The following is a 14,666-nucleotide window of genomic DNA, read 5'->3' on the forward strand; positions in this document are numbered from 1 at the left end:
ACAAGTCCTGAAAAGAACCAGTCTCTTTTTTGAAAATGGTTGCTAGAAGGGCTGGAAAAATCACTAAATATAGCAACCAGCTCCTCTCTGTTTACAGCTACATTGGTAGTGCACATCAGCGTGGATGCACTTTGAACTATGGATACCACAAAAGAAATTCTCATGACAAATAAACTTGAATAATCAATCAAACAGATTAAATCGCCCAGCCCTACTGGCCATCATACCTGAAGACGAGCGCATTTGTGCAGCCGAAGCCTAACACCAGAGACTCTGTGATTTCCAGACTCTCGGCTCTCATCAGTGGGACCAGCTGCTTCAGAAGCCAGGCGACTGAAGGCGTGCCTATCACCTGGGTCCATGTAACAGTGACATGATATATGACTCATATGAGAACAAGAGAAAAAACATGACGGTGGCACCCTATTCCGGTCTAGTCCCAAGGTGAGTAAAGCTTTATCATTAATATCAATATTATTATCCATTATTGTTATTAGAATGATCATCTCATTATCTGATTGCAGGAAGCCGCGTCAACATGATAGCCCAGCACGCACCTTGTTGTCATAGGTGACGCTGCCATCGGGCGTGGTGGCCATGATCTCGGGCGTGGACGCTCTGAGGTGTCCCGGTGACATGATGCTGGGCTTGGCCACCCCGAGACACAGGATGAGGTAGTTGCGCCAGAGAGACATGGAGTTGTCGCTGGAGCTGGCCGTGCTGGTCTTCTTTGCGTTCACTGGGCTGCTGTATTAACAAGACCAGCACAAAAACAAGTGCGCTTTAGTACGCCTGTGGTTGGCATTTTCAACTGGTGGCTCATGGATCTATTATAAGTGGGTCGTGAACCGCTCTGTAAATGGTGCAAGGGGACACAGTTACCAGCATATGGATGTTTTTCATAAAAATATTTCCTGAAATTATGACACGTCAAGAAGAACCACCAAAGCTAGTGTGTGTACATACTTGGGGTCGACGAGTGGCAGCAGCAGCTGCACCCGCGTGAAGGCGTAGGGCCAGGCATACCCCAGGGCCACGGGGCAGTGCTTGGGCAGGTGCTCCTGGCGCAGGAAGATATGCAGGCACAGCACCCAGGGGTCCTTCAGGCACTGGGCGAAGATCCACACGTGGCTGGGGCTCTTCACGTCGTAGGAGCTGCTCACCAGCCGCGCCGTCCACTCCACCAGCCACTGCAAGTCCACGTGGTGGCTCATGGGTAAAGTGGACTGCAGGGATAAAAACGTTCAGAGTGAGAGGCTGCGGGGAGATGACGACTGCGGTGGTCCGGACGTTACATACCGAGTCAGAGATCGCCACGTGGACGAAGCTGTCCATCACCGCCGGACTCAGCTGGTCCATGATTTCTATCATGGGTTTGTCGTCATCCTGCAGGCGGGGAAACAGAGTACACATTTTTTTCTTCAGACTTTTTCAGACATGTTGTGGACACAACATGAGTTGAGGTGAGTCTTTAAGATGAAGTAGGAAAGGAGGCAAGAGGATGTGGAAACAAGTAGCCAAGCAGGCGCAGAGGCAAGGAAACAAAGAGACAAGGAGGCGAGTGCACTTCTAGACAAGAAGACACAGAGGCAAGGAAACGAGGAGGAAAGTAGGCAAGGAGACAGGAGGCAAAAGTAGTCAATAGACACGAAAGCAAGGAGACAATATGAATTGAGTCAAGTTGCGTATGTGGTGTACCTCTGCGTGTCCGAGCGCGGTGAAGAGGCATCGAATCTCTCTGAGCACGCCCACCGCTAGCTTCCTGGTGCTTATCTGACACGAGCAGAGCAGCAACAAAGCCAGACCTTCCACGGCGTGGAGAACCGAGCAGTGCGGGCTTCGCTCAGACATTCTGGGGCTCGCCTAAGTGACAAGAGAGGGGACAAATATATGGAATCAAAAGCTGTGTTCGGAATACCGTAATTCATCCACTATATAGTGCCCTTGAGTTTTCCATTTTGCAGTGATGTTTGGATTTGTAGTAAGTATGGGTTATCCCCCATACTGTATGTTGCCGCCAGTGTATCCCACAACGCGTCTTGAAAGGTAGTAACGAAAAGTATTGCTTTGCTGTCATATTGGGAGATCTCGGCACCAAAGAACGTTTTGCAGTTCGTGGCAGGAACTTATGGGTTTACAATATATGCCTGCGAGTATTGCTGTATGTTGGACTAGCAGTCATTTCACTGTAAGCGCTATGCTCATTTCCTTTCGCCTATCTGGCCTTTTACATTATTTGTTTAGCATTAAGCTAGCAAACCTTCGTTAAACAAAATTATTTCGTTTGGTTGAAAATGTTGGCGTTTAAATATACAAAGTTTAATTCTCTTTTGCTTTATGTTAATTTTACAGTAAACATCAACTGGGAGTGACAGCTGAAGCAAGCACGCTTTACCTCTTATTGCTCAAAGTGATTTGTGTTTAAAGCATGTGTGGGGGTGGTAAAAGTTTGTATTTAATTATATGGTCTCTCTATTGCGCATATTTGTATCTATAGTGGGTAGGTCTGGAACATAACTCGTTTGATGAACGAGGTTCACTGTATAAGGATTAGGGAGTAGGGAATTAGTGAATGATTCCAAACACAGCCAAAGTCTCATTTCAGAGCGGAAACAATAAGCAGAAGTCTCCGTCACAAACCTCCACGCCTCCTCGCATCTTCCCCTGGAGCTGCAGCGCCAGCCTCCATTGAGTGAGCAGCTGCAGCAGGAGCTTTACTGACGCGTCCTGAAGACCCTGCTGGGTGTCTTGGACCTCCCGCAACAGGAAGTGCGTGTAACCGAAGAGCACGTCTTCCCTCCAGTCAGAAAAGTCCAACAAGAGGCTCTGAAGGGAGTTTTGAGAAATGAGACGCAGCTCGTCGTCCATGTGCACCGTGAGTCTGAGGAGGGATGACACAGGGAAGAAGAAACAAGAGCAGGAGTTGTGTGTTGTCACTTTTTGGTGTTGACGCTTGTGAGTTTTATTTATAATTTACGTCCAATATGCACGGTTTCGAAAACACAGGGATTTCGGATACATGTCATTTGAAATTTTGAAGGAAATAGAGCGTAAAAAAAATATTCTAATATCGGCATTAAATCACAATTGGGCACGGTCACACACAACAGCTCACCGTGAGAGAAGGTCGATGAGCTCGGGTTTGGACATGCCGTCAGGGAGGATGCGAGGAATGGCGGCGACACACGTCCGGAACAGGTCAATTTTAGGCTTCCTTTCCCCCCTGTCCAAGATAAAAAAGCAACATGAAGCATACTGTTGTAGTACATGACTTTGCGCGCGTTTTCAGTCACGCGTTAAATAAGACGTAAACGTTGTAATACACGACACTTGTAATACAATTTTTTTTTTTAAACATTTAAACACAACGTATTGAGAGAGAGCTGGAGCAATGGATAACACAAAAATATTGTACAAAGAGTATTAAAAAAATCTGCGAAATAGAGGGACCGCAAAGCTGTCTGTACTGTATGTAATCGTGGCACATACGTGATCATGTCCTCCGGTTCTTTGTTGAGCATCTGCGCACTGGTGAGCATCATGCAGCGGCCCACCTCCTTGTCCAAGTGTCTGAGGATGTTGTCCAGGGCCTTCCGAACCTGCGAGTAGTACAAGGACATGCCTATGAGCTTGGCCTCCTCCTCGGTGAGGGTCTTGCTGAGGTAGGTCTTCTTCTTCTTCAGGGAGTTGCCCGAGGGCAGCGTGGCGCCCGTGTTGGGCATGGGAGGCTCTCCGTCCTTCTGCTGCAGTGCGTCGGCGATGACCAGGAAGGCTCGCAAGCCGATGTTCATGCGCTGAGAAGGAGCAGAAGGGAAGTCATGACTAGACATGACATAGTACAGTATGTCCATTTCACACAACGGATATCAGTACCAAAATGATCACGATTATGGATGGGTATTAATCATGACATCAGGAAAAACAAATGTGAGTAAAAATAAAAAGATCACAGATAAACGCTCTAAGACATTGCAAAATGTTTCAATCTGAATTAAAAAAATGAAAAAAAAAAATCAGCAACCCTTTAACTTACTGACATTGGAACACAATGCAAAATGTATGTTAGATGATTAAAGTCCCTGTAAAGTGCCTTCTAAATTTGACACACCACAGACAAGAGTGTTGTTAACACCACTGCCAAATCTGAATGATTTAAAAAAAATCAAGTACATAAAATGAGGCTTCAAAATCATGAAAAATCAAGCCATTCTTTACGCTCTCTGCGGGCGTGTCCATTGAATGTCAAGTCGGAAAAATTATTTCTCTGTCCTGGATCTTCGGCCTTTCGAGGTTCTGGTCCACATATTGGATGTCAAAATAAATAAATATATATATATTTTTTTTAAATCAGGAAAACTGAAATGTTGAGGAACAGTTTAAATGTGATAGCCACACAATTGAGCACTGCATAGTTCTCGGCCTTTGCACACGTTTTCAGCAATTATCTTCAAATAGGGTCTTTAAAACGACACAAACTTGTGGCCCAACCCTATCACAGTTATTCCAGTGGCACAAACCTTGTTGTTGAAAAAGAGAGAAACATCTGTTCAATAAAAAAAAAAAATAGATAAATAAATCATACCTCTGGGTTGAGGCTGAAGGCTTTGGCAGGCTTCCCCACACTCAGAAGATCAAATATGATCTCTTTCATGGCAAAGTCCAGCCTCTCCTGAGCACAAACAGATGTCACAGGTGTCGAAACATACAGTATGCGCAGTCGTGCCATAACAGGAAGCTTTGATAATATCCTACACACCTGCGCGATAAACTGGATGATCTTGACGAAGATATTGAGCGGCATGTCTCGGGGCACGACGCTGCGGCTCCCCTTCGGGAAGAGAGTGGAGGTGATGGACGTCAGGCGACTACGGGAGACGCACGAACCAGGAAAAGTGTTGAAAATCCACAAAAGTGTGCAAATTCTCCTCTCGCAAAAGGTACAGTGACGCCTTGACTTAGGCGTTTCATGTTAAAAACTGATTTTACAAAGTGCAATTATTGTACAAACTACAGTATTCATCTATGTAGCTAAATGTTGCTCGCCTCTTTACTGGAACACGTAAGAGGGAGCACAACTCCTATTCTGGCCTCCCTCCCCTGGTTGCCTGTGCACTTTAGAGTTCATTTTAAGATTTTGCTATTTGTTTTTAAATCTCAAAACGGTCTCACCCCGCCTGACCTCTCTGAGCTGCTCCAATCCCTACGCTCCTGCCCATTGCCTCAGGTCAGCTGACCAGCTGCTCCTGGAGGTCTAAGCTGAAGTTCAGAGGAGATAGGGCTTTTTCTGTCACGGGTTTCAAACTATGGAATGACCTCACGGTGCACATTAGACAAGCCCTTTTGCTGTCCATTTTTAAAACCTGACCTAAAACTCATTTTTATTCCTTGGGGTTCAACACAGCGTGAGACTTGAGCCCTTATTTTAGTGTCCTATTTGCTTTTACGTCTTACTATTTCATTGTTTTTAAATTACGTTATGGTAAAAAACACATAATAATAAATGTCAACTGTCTCCTTTAAGTAGGTGTGTGTGTGTGTGTGTGTATGTGTGTGTGCGCGCGTGCGCGTATGTGGTCACCTTTGTGTAGCGGTGTTGCTCTCACACTTGATTCGGATCATGTAAACCCACAGCAGGCGGTACAGCGACTCCAGAGCCACGCGGGCCATCTTGGGGTCTTTATTCTGCATTCAGAAACAATTCAAAAATAACTCAATAATACGATAACATAAATCCACATTGTTGTCATTGTTTTTTTTTTCTGACCTTCAGGTTGGACAGGCAGTTGTTGAGGAAAACGTGCCAGCGGCTGAGGAACAACTGCTTCTGGGTCACGCACAACAGACATGTTACCAGGGGATACAGCGCCTGGTGGACACATACACATACAGACAAATTACAGCTGGGCAATTAACCGATTTTTTAGCGGCCTCTGTAGTTTAAAGTGGGTGCCTGCTGATGTGCACTGCTTACACTAAGAACATGGCTGCAAACAGAGTTAGTTTCGCAATTAGAAATTCAGTCACTATATTTAGCAGATTTTTCAACTGTTCTAGAAGACTATTTTATTTTAAGTACAGCGGTGCCTGGAGATACTACTGACCTAATTACATTATTAGAAGTTTTTCAAGATACTGGGAGCTGCCGTCGGCCGATTTTTCGCTTTGAGATGTTTGATGCCACTCCCAGTTGAGGTTTACTGTTAAACTAAATATAAAACAATTACACATGTATTTAAAACCATCGCATAACTTTGTCTTTAAGTCCGCTATCTTAAAGGTAACACATAATGGAAAACGTCGTAGATGGGTTGACGATTAGCGTTTATGTGGCAGCGTTCACATAAAATGTTTTATTTTATGCCACATTGCCCGACCCTAGCAGAAATATGTCATCATCAGTTGTCAGCGTATTGCATCTCTTTCAACAATAATAATTACGGAGAGATGCCAACACGTTGACTGGCAGGTTGCTCATAGAAAATGAAAGCAAACGGATGAGTGCTGTTAAGTCACTGTGGAGGCGGTGAGAAGGGGGCGCATACCACGCGCGTCGCACCAAGGCCTCATGCTACGGCTCATGTTGCTTTGACAACTTAAATAATAAGCATGCAATCAGTTACATGGGTGCCAATGACAGCCAGTGTTTCAAGTCAGAGCTAGGTTGTCAAACCGGGGTTAGGGTTTTAAATGAAGGTTTCACGCCAGGGTGAGAACTTCAAGATTTGGCTTCAAATCTGGGTTAAGCTTTTAAACTACAGTTAATGTTTCAAATCAGGTTTTTGGGGCCAGGGTAAGGGTTTAAAATTATGGTTCCAAGATAGGATTGGGATTTCAAAGTAAGGTTTCAAACTAGGGTTAATGTTTTAAAATAGAGTTACAAGGCAGGATGAGGTTTTAAATGTGTTTTTCAAGCTAGGTTTAGAGTGTCAAACAAGGGTCACTGTTTCAAATGAGGGTTTCCGGGCAGGGTTATGGTTTCAAGTAAAGGTTGAAAAATAGGGTTAGGGTTTCAAAGTCGGGTTAAAAGCAAGGATTAGATTTTTAAATTAGTTTTTGAAGCTAGATTTAGGGTTTCAAACCAGGGTTATGGTTCCAAATTAGGTTTTGGGATAGGGTTAAGGAATCAAATTAGGGTTTCAAGACAGGGTTAGGGTTTTCAAAGTAGGGTTTCATGGAAAAGATTAGGTTTTTAAATTAGTTTTTCAAGATGGGTTTAGGGTTTCAAGGCAGGGATATAGTTAAAAATTGGGGTTTCAAACCACGATTATGCATTAAAACAAAGATTAAAGTTTGAAACTAGAATTGCAAACCCCCTAGGGCTAGAGTTTCAAATTTAAATTTGGCCACAGGATTAGGGTTTCAAATGTGGATTTCAAGTCAGGGTTAGGGTTGAAAATGTGGGTTTCAAGATAGGGGTAGGGCTTTAAAGTCGGGTTTCCATCCAGGATTTGTAGTTGTAATCATGAAATGATCGATCCTGTTTTAAGTGATATTTGTTCTGGTGCTCCGCACACACACACAACACAACACGCTATTTGTACTGCATGTAAATGAGTGCAAAGCATGCATGTAAATGTGGATGTAAACATCTGTGTCATTCTCCACCGTACTCCAGACTAATTTGACGGCCCTCCTCCTCCCGCTTCCTCCCCGCCAAGAGATAAGCGTCGGCATGTTGCGGTAAGTGGCCGCACAAATTGCTGCTAATGAGGAGGAGGAGGCGTAGGCATCTCACCAGGGAGTGCTTCTTCCTGGAGGACAGGTCTAGCGTGGTGTCGTACAAGCTCTCCACAAAGTTGCGCAGGCACGGCACGTTCACCTCGTTCTTCACCGTCTGCGGGCGATCAGACGATGAACACACACAGAGAAAAAGAGTTCGCCAAATTTACTGGTTACGCCGTGTTTGCCAACCTTTATTGAGCCGAGGCAAATATTTTACATTAGAAAATGACTCGCGGTAGCACAAAAAAGGATGTGTACTGAAATAATGATGATATCGTATCAATAAATTATTAAAAAATAAAAAAATAGTAAAACAAACAATTTAACATTTTCTTACGTAATGTGGTAAATAAATAATATTCACACTAATGTGGTCACTTACAGCAGCGACGGGTACGAGGATCTCCACAAAAAGTCCGGCGAGTGAGTGTTTAACGTCCTTGTCCTTCAGCTCCAGGAAATACTGTGCACACTCCTAAACGCACAGCGCAAGAGCTGAGTTCCACCACATTGAGGTCCATATAGACGGAGCTCCGTTTGTTACCTGCATGAACTGGAAAGACGCCTCAAAGTCCTCCACTGGGTACATTTTGATGCGGAAAAACTTGAGGCCCATGATGAGGCTGATGGTGGATTGTAGGACGTAGGGGCTCTGCTCCTTCTGACGCAGTTCCTTCAGCTCCGAGATGAACTTCTTTCTCACAGCTGGGAACCTGAACGGAAAAAAAAAAAAAAGGTCCAAAACCACGTGTGTCTTTGCTCACAAGCAAACAGTGGAAATTCCAAATCATGAGGGACTTAGAAACTGATGGTCGACGCTCGCTACTCTGTTGCTTCAACACACATTAGGCCTGGTACACACAGGGATTTTTCAATTTTGAAAAGATTATTCATCTGTGACATGAAGATTAAAAACATCTAGCAGTTAACAGTTTTGGTCCTAAATACTGAACACATTCATAAGTTAACATTGTTTCGGACACTAAAATGAGGCCGAAACCACTCTTAGACACACATCAGACCTAAGACAATCTTATAGGGTAAGCTTATAAAACATAAGATTGTCTGGCGTTTGACGTGCTTAGTCAGGAATGGGCAAAATTGGCACAAAAACTGTCCGACTGTCTTTGTGTGTACAGGGCCTTAGAGTTTCAAGCCTGGGTTAGAGTATCAAACTAGGGTTAGGGTTTCAAATTAGGGTTTCCCATTGCAGTTAGGGTTTAAAGTTGGGGTTTGCCTTCCATCCTTCCTTCCACCTCAGGCCTGTTTTCTTCTTCTTCCCTTCTACATTCCTTACTGCCTTCCTTCCCTTTTATTTTGTGTCCTTCCTCCCTTTTTTTTTTTAAAACTAATTTTCTGCATTCCTTCCTTCCTGTCAAGTACTCCTTTAGAATTCATTGTATTTGTTCTAATTATGGCTAATTCCAATTATTCATGGTACCTGTATACAATTTTTGTTTTTTATTAAAAAATGCATTTAAAAAGTGTATCCCTACTTTTGACAGACCCTGTATATACATACAGTATACATAAAGGTACAGTCTGCATTTTAGTCGTATTGGCGGATGTTGGGAATTCTTCATTCATACTTTGTTAAGTTTGGGATGTTTGTGATGGACAACACGGGGTGATGTGTATCAACATGGCGCCGCCAGGCTATATTTAGAAAGGCATGCAGAGGATGGGTGGAGGAGGTGGGTGTGGGTGCGGGGGGGTGTTGAAAAGGGAATATGCGTGTGTGTGCGTGTCTGTGTGTGTGCGCTCGAATGCAGGGTTAGGACTGCAGCAGTCGTGAGATAAAAACACAAACATGGCAGTGCATGTTCCTCGTAAATAATACAGAGCGAAATACACCAAAGTGAATGTGCAAGTACCTCGACTGAGCCACCACTCCCACCACTTCTGCGTAGAGGTCCGCCACGATGTGCATGTTGCCGGTGTTAGGTCCGAGATACCTGAGACACATTTTGGATGAGCATGACAACCTCCTCCTCCATTTGGAGTATAATGTATGTAGTATGCTGTATAGACACAAGTACTGGGATGCAATTCCAACTAGATGGCGATTGTCCCAATATTTTTGTCCACATAGTATATTTAATACACTGCCAGTCCTGAATTCAACAGCCGTCAATGGCAGTGAATGATGGATTGACACTGTACTCCTGAGTGCCCAATTCCCATTTAATTTTTTTGACTCGCTAACGAATATCCATGTGCATTTCACAGACATAAATCATACAAATATTAAACATTACATAATGTTTAAGTTGGCCTGGGCTGACTCTTCCTTGACTTAAATGAGGGAAAACATTATTTCGACACCTCTAATGTAGTCGAGTTGTGTTCAAATTACGGTTTGAAGCCAGGGTTAGGGTTTTAAGTTAGGACTGCCGTTTTAAGTGAAGGTTTCAACCATGGGTTAAGGTTTCAAGTTAGGGTTTCATCATCATATTTGTCTAGACAGCTCTTATGTAACAGATTTACATTATATTTACTGTCAGCAAAGAAAAAAAAAAAAAAAAGGAACATCACTTTGAACATGCGGTGAAAATGTATCCTAAGCGGTGCCTCCCTTACCCTTCTTTATATTTGAAGTGCTTGAAGGCCAAGTTAATAACTTCTTGGATGAGTCCATCCAGCAGGGGATGCAGGGGGATCTGAACAAGAGGGGGGGAAAAAAATGAACCCGATGGCCACGTTAGGTGAGGCGTGATGCTGCCGCTAACACACGCACACACACACATGCACACGCACACACTCACCTGCTTCAAAACTTCAATGAGTACCAGAGAGAAGATGAAGTCTATGGCCAAATCCCTCCGCTCCAGCAAGTAGTCCTTCTGCTGCTCATCGCTGACACACACACAAACACAAATGCACACACACACACACACACACACACACACACACACACACACACACACACACACACACACACTCATAAGCTTTTACATTATCAAGAGTCCTGTAATATTTGTTGCATTCATTTATTTCTAAAATTGGTCTGTTAAAATGTATTAATTCATTTATTTATTCATTTCTTATTCATGATTTTAATTATTCAAAAGAATACTTGGTCAATTGATTTTTTTTATAAATAATGAACAAAATATTTTTTACATAATAAAATTAATGATACTATGTATATGAATAAACAAATATTCGGAGAAAAAATTGGCATATATTGTACATTTAATGCCCGGGGCCACCGCCTCCTCCACCACCCCCATCCCCTTTGCATGCCACTGATATTTCTATAATTTATAAATAGATGTACTTTTTTTTTTAACAACCTGGCCCATCTGCCCAATTTTAAAAATCAAAAGATGGGCATTGAGTACAAAATTTTGCCCACTCTTGACGTGGGGACCTTTGAGTGATTTTTTTGGATTCTAAAATGGACAGGAGACAGAAAGGGTCACAAGAGGAAAGACGAGCTTTGAAAGTGTCTGTGCGAGCGTGTCGGTTTTCCTCACTTTTTCGACTTGGTGTTGGCCCGCGGCCGATACTCGTGCGACTCGTCCTCCAAGCCATTCTGACGCTTGTACCAGTCGAAGAGCGTCCTGAGAATGGAAGGCAGGCAGTACTCTGCCAGGGAGCTCATGCTGCTGATCAGCTGCAAATACAAAAACGGGGCGAACGGAAGGGGGAGGAGAGAGCGTCACGTGATTGACAGGTTCCAAATTGTTATCAATGATGATGTCATGGTCACATGTCCGAAACCTGGTCAAACTGTAGATCCTCTCCTCTCTGCAGAGACTTGTTGAGCGGCTTCTCCTACAAAGATACCACATAAAAAATTGGAGTTACGTCCAACAATTCTAAAAAGGATTTTTACTTGCAGAGCTTTTGTAATATTTTATATTGTAATGAAATTTTATATAAAAGGATTGGGCTTTATTTAGGCTGATTGAAAATAGGGCTGCAGTGATCATTTTTAGTCTCCAAATGTTACTGTAGTAAATGTTCGAGTAGTTGGTAATAAAATACAGAGTAGTAAATAAATCGTAAAGGGCTCGCGATCACATGCTTGTTTGCTGTGGATATTGTTATTTTCTATTTTTGGCGTTGTAGGCGAAAAATGCTGGTGAAAATATCCCGAACTGTCGCTAGCTGTGTTTTCGCCTCAGTTCACATCGCCTCCGCTGCTAAGCGAGGTCGTGGATTCATAGGCCGCTGGTTCTTAGCGACGTAGCGCTCCAAGGGTTTCCGAGTAATCGTAACTACTAACCCCAACTCACTGTACACAGTAATTCGAGCAAGCGCTGGCAATCATATTCTGATTTGCTGTGAAGATGATTTTTTTCTGTTTTTGATGTCGTAGGCAAAGAATTTTGGTTAAGCTATCCATAACTGTCGCTAGATAACGCAGCCATGTACAGTACACTGATTTCATGTCAGTCCAATCCAAATGCAATCCAAAGAATTTCTTAAACTTGTTTGGTAAAAATCACAAACATTGACAACTTTTATTTATGCAGAACAACTTAATTCAATAACTATTTCAATCCACAGTGAATTTAGAGGATACACTTTACCAATTGCTTTAAATATCTGACAAAGTAATTGTGTAACTTAGCTATCCAAACTAGAAATACATTGATTAAAGAACGCCCATCCTTTAGAATGTGTGAACTTGTGCATCAATCTTTTCCATTTTAAAATAAGAACGAGTCCAGGTAAAATGCTCTGCTAAGTGTAGACGGACACCAGACAAGCGGATAGAGATGCAGCCTGGTCTGCGTTTACATTAAAGAACATTGATCCTCACTTCCTGTCGTAAAGAGCCACTCTATCTACCCATATACGTGGAATGGCTCACCAGCGGCTCCGCCATGATGATACGGATCTTGCGCTCGGACAGCAGCGTGAAGTTGGCGAAGAGGCTCTTGAGGACAAACTCGCCCGGCTTGGTCTCCGGGTCCACGTTGACGGGTGCCATGATGACCGGACCTTTCCTCTCTCCCAGACTTCCTGTGACAGGCGGGACGGGCGGCTTCAGTCCCACCGGAGAGGCTTGGAAAAGGGAGATGTCAGTACACATTGTTAGCATGTGTTTAATATGTTGTGTCCTTTTTTTTTTTTTTTTTTTTTTTTTTTAAAAGCAGACAAGAATCCTCACGGGATTTGTCTGGAACACAAAAAGAAAGAAGTTTTGGTGTGGCGTATTCAAAGTCCAGACAATTGAAATGCTGTGGCATTTTCATGCCCGAAAACCCTCCACTGTTGCTGAAATAAAACAATTCTGCAAGGAAGGGGGAAAATTTGTAGTTTGAATCAGGACAGAAACGGTGATAGTATGACGCAAGGTTGAGCATTGAGCAAAGTGGAGAGATAGTGATACATGTTGACGACATAAAAGTGTTTTTCTTTTTTTTCCAAAAAAGCAATTCCTCAACGAGTTAGCAACTGCGAACCTTGCTGCCAGCAGTAGTGTAAAGGTGAGAGACCACTAATTACTAAACAGGTCATTCCCCCAGGCAGCCCCCTGCTTTCATGAAACATGATCACTCACGCCACCAGGACAACATGCGCTCACATGATCCCCCCGAGGGCTTACCAAGACCCTTGATGAAGCTAATGACACTCGCCCTGCTCCACCTCGCTGGCACTTCCATGGTGCAGGTGGTCAGACAGTCCAAGAAAACTGGAGAAAAAGTGGACGGGATGGAGTAAGACTGGGACAGGTGGCGCCTATAGCCTATAGCCTGTAGACTACAGTCTTCATGCTGGACCAAAAGAAGAAGAACCTGGCCTGTGATAAGTGAATCAGAAATAGGTTTTTATCCAGCTTGTCCGGCATGGTTAACCAAAGCTAAAGGTGAGAAGCTCCATCATCTCACAGGGAAGGTAACGTAAATCCAGAGTATCTCATGACAGCACATATAATCCCCGAGCCGAGGCGAAGATTAGCTCATCTTGGATGGAAGCACTCCTGTCCACCACATGGAATGCTCAAACGATCTCCTTGCTGGATACACCGGGCCAGAGCAGAGGTGGTGTAGCACCAAACAGACACGTGAACCTTCAGAACCGTCGCCGAGTTTGCGCTTTAACTCCGACCCGCCGTCGCCACCTTGGAATCCGCAGTTGACACTCGGAAAGTCGTCTGGAAACGCATTGTTGGGACTTTTCGAAGTGTCCCAAAGTCACGTTCCAAGGCCCCTTGTGGCGATTGACCAGAAGAATTTCAACACTGCCCTAAGAGAAGCACTAGGAAGGAGGGTGCTATTTTTAGAGCACCACTCCCACCGACACCCCCCTTTTACCCCACACTCCTTATACACAAGTGCACACATGCAAATATAGACGTGCAAAACTAAGTCACATGGGCATACAACAAAGAAAACAACTCCAATAATCAAATGCAGCAGATGAAAACACCCACTAATAATGGCTGAGTTAAATTTAGCCAGCCTGGGGTATCTTGCTCCATTCACTTTAAACCAGGGGTTCACAAATTTCAAAAATACAACTTTATTCCAATAATATCAGGCATTTTATTCTGGAAAAAAATGCCTTTATCCTCTAAAAAAAGGACTAGATTCTCGATAAAATACACTTTTTGTTCTGAAAAAAATGAACACAACATCTGACATCATCCTGCATCTCTTCTGTTTTTTTTGCGTTATACTGTAGCCAGATTAGGCAGCCGACCAACAGGAGCGACCGACAGGCTCGCCCTGCTGGTTCCTGCCAAGCAATGACATGCTTCGATCACACCAGGAAGAGGAAAGAGGCAATAAAGGAAGCAAGCTGAGGGGGAAACCACAGACAACGATGGTGAGGTATCTTCCACGTCATGCAGACGTGGTGAATCACGACTTGCAAGCCACGTGAGCTAACGTGCCCTACCTCACTGTCAAATGCAAACGTAAGGTATGTTCATATGGGTGGATGCCGGGGTGGAACGCTTTAAAATAGGATGACAAACACCACCG

At 43.7% G+C, this 14,666-nt stretch overlaps 1 protein-coding gene across 8 annotated transcripts in view; it reads right to left on the minus strand.

Moving 5' to 3' along the window:
* The window catches only part of fryb (furry homolog b (Drosophila)), a 54,130-nt gene that overhangs the window by 24,694 nt on the left and 14,770 nt on the right, over positions 1–14,666 (minus strand). For 7 of the 8 annotated variants that reach the window (XM_061751279.1, XM_061751276.1, XM_061751275.1 and 4 more), the window contains exons 2-22: positions 12,548–12,741; positions 11,449–11,502; positions 11,202–11,341; positions 10,488–10,578; positions 10,303–10,382; positions 9,597–9,677; positions 8,267–8,435; positions 8,105–8,197; positions 7,736–7,834; positions 5,765–5,866; positions 5,579–5,682; positions 4,757–4,865; positions 4,583–4,669; positions 3,490–3,794; positions 3,116–3,223; positions 2,641–2,881; positions 1,699–1,863; positions 1,300–1,386; positions 967–1,226; positions 558–747; positions 228–352 (exon numbers count right to left, since the gene is read on the minus strand). In XM_061751279.1, the coding sequence (XP_061607263.1) occupies positions 228–352; positions 558–747; positions 967–1,226; positions 1,300–1,386; positions 1,699–1,863; positions 2,641–2,881; positions 3,116–3,223; positions 3,490–3,794; positions 4,583–4,669; positions 4,757–4,865; positions 5,579–5,682; positions 5,765–5,866; positions 7,736–7,834; positions 8,105–8,197; positions 8,267–8,435; positions 9,597–9,677; positions 10,303–10,382; positions 10,488–10,578; positions 11,202–11,341; positions 11,449–11,502; positions 12,548–12,667 (2,810 nt within the window). In that variant the 5' untranslated portion in view covers positions 12,668–12,741. Of the gene's footprint in view, positions 1–227; positions 353–557; positions 748–966; positions 1,227–1,299; positions 1,387–1,698; positions 1,864–2,640; positions 2,882–3,115; positions 3,224–3,489; positions 3,795–4,582; positions 4,670–4,756; positions 4,866–5,578; positions 5,683–5,764; positions 5,867–7,735; positions 7,835–8,104; positions 8,198–8,266; positions 8,436–9,596; positions 9,678–10,302; positions 10,383–10,487; positions 10,579–11,201; positions 11,342–11,448; positions 11,503–12,547; positions 12,742–13,285; positions 13,936–14,666 lie in introns of those variants that run through there. The other variant, XM_061751278.1, reaches the window with a different exon arrangement.

Source organism: Phyllopteryx taeniolatus, chromosome 17 (genome assembly GCF_024500385.1).
Source record: "Phyllopteryx taeniolatus isolate TA_2022b chromosome 17, UOR_Ptae_1.2, whole genome shotgun sequence".
Classification (NCBI taxonomy): domain Eukaryota; kingdom Metazoa; phylum Chordata; class Actinopteri; order Syngnathiformes; family Syngnathidae; genus Phyllopteryx; species Phyllopteryx taeniolatus.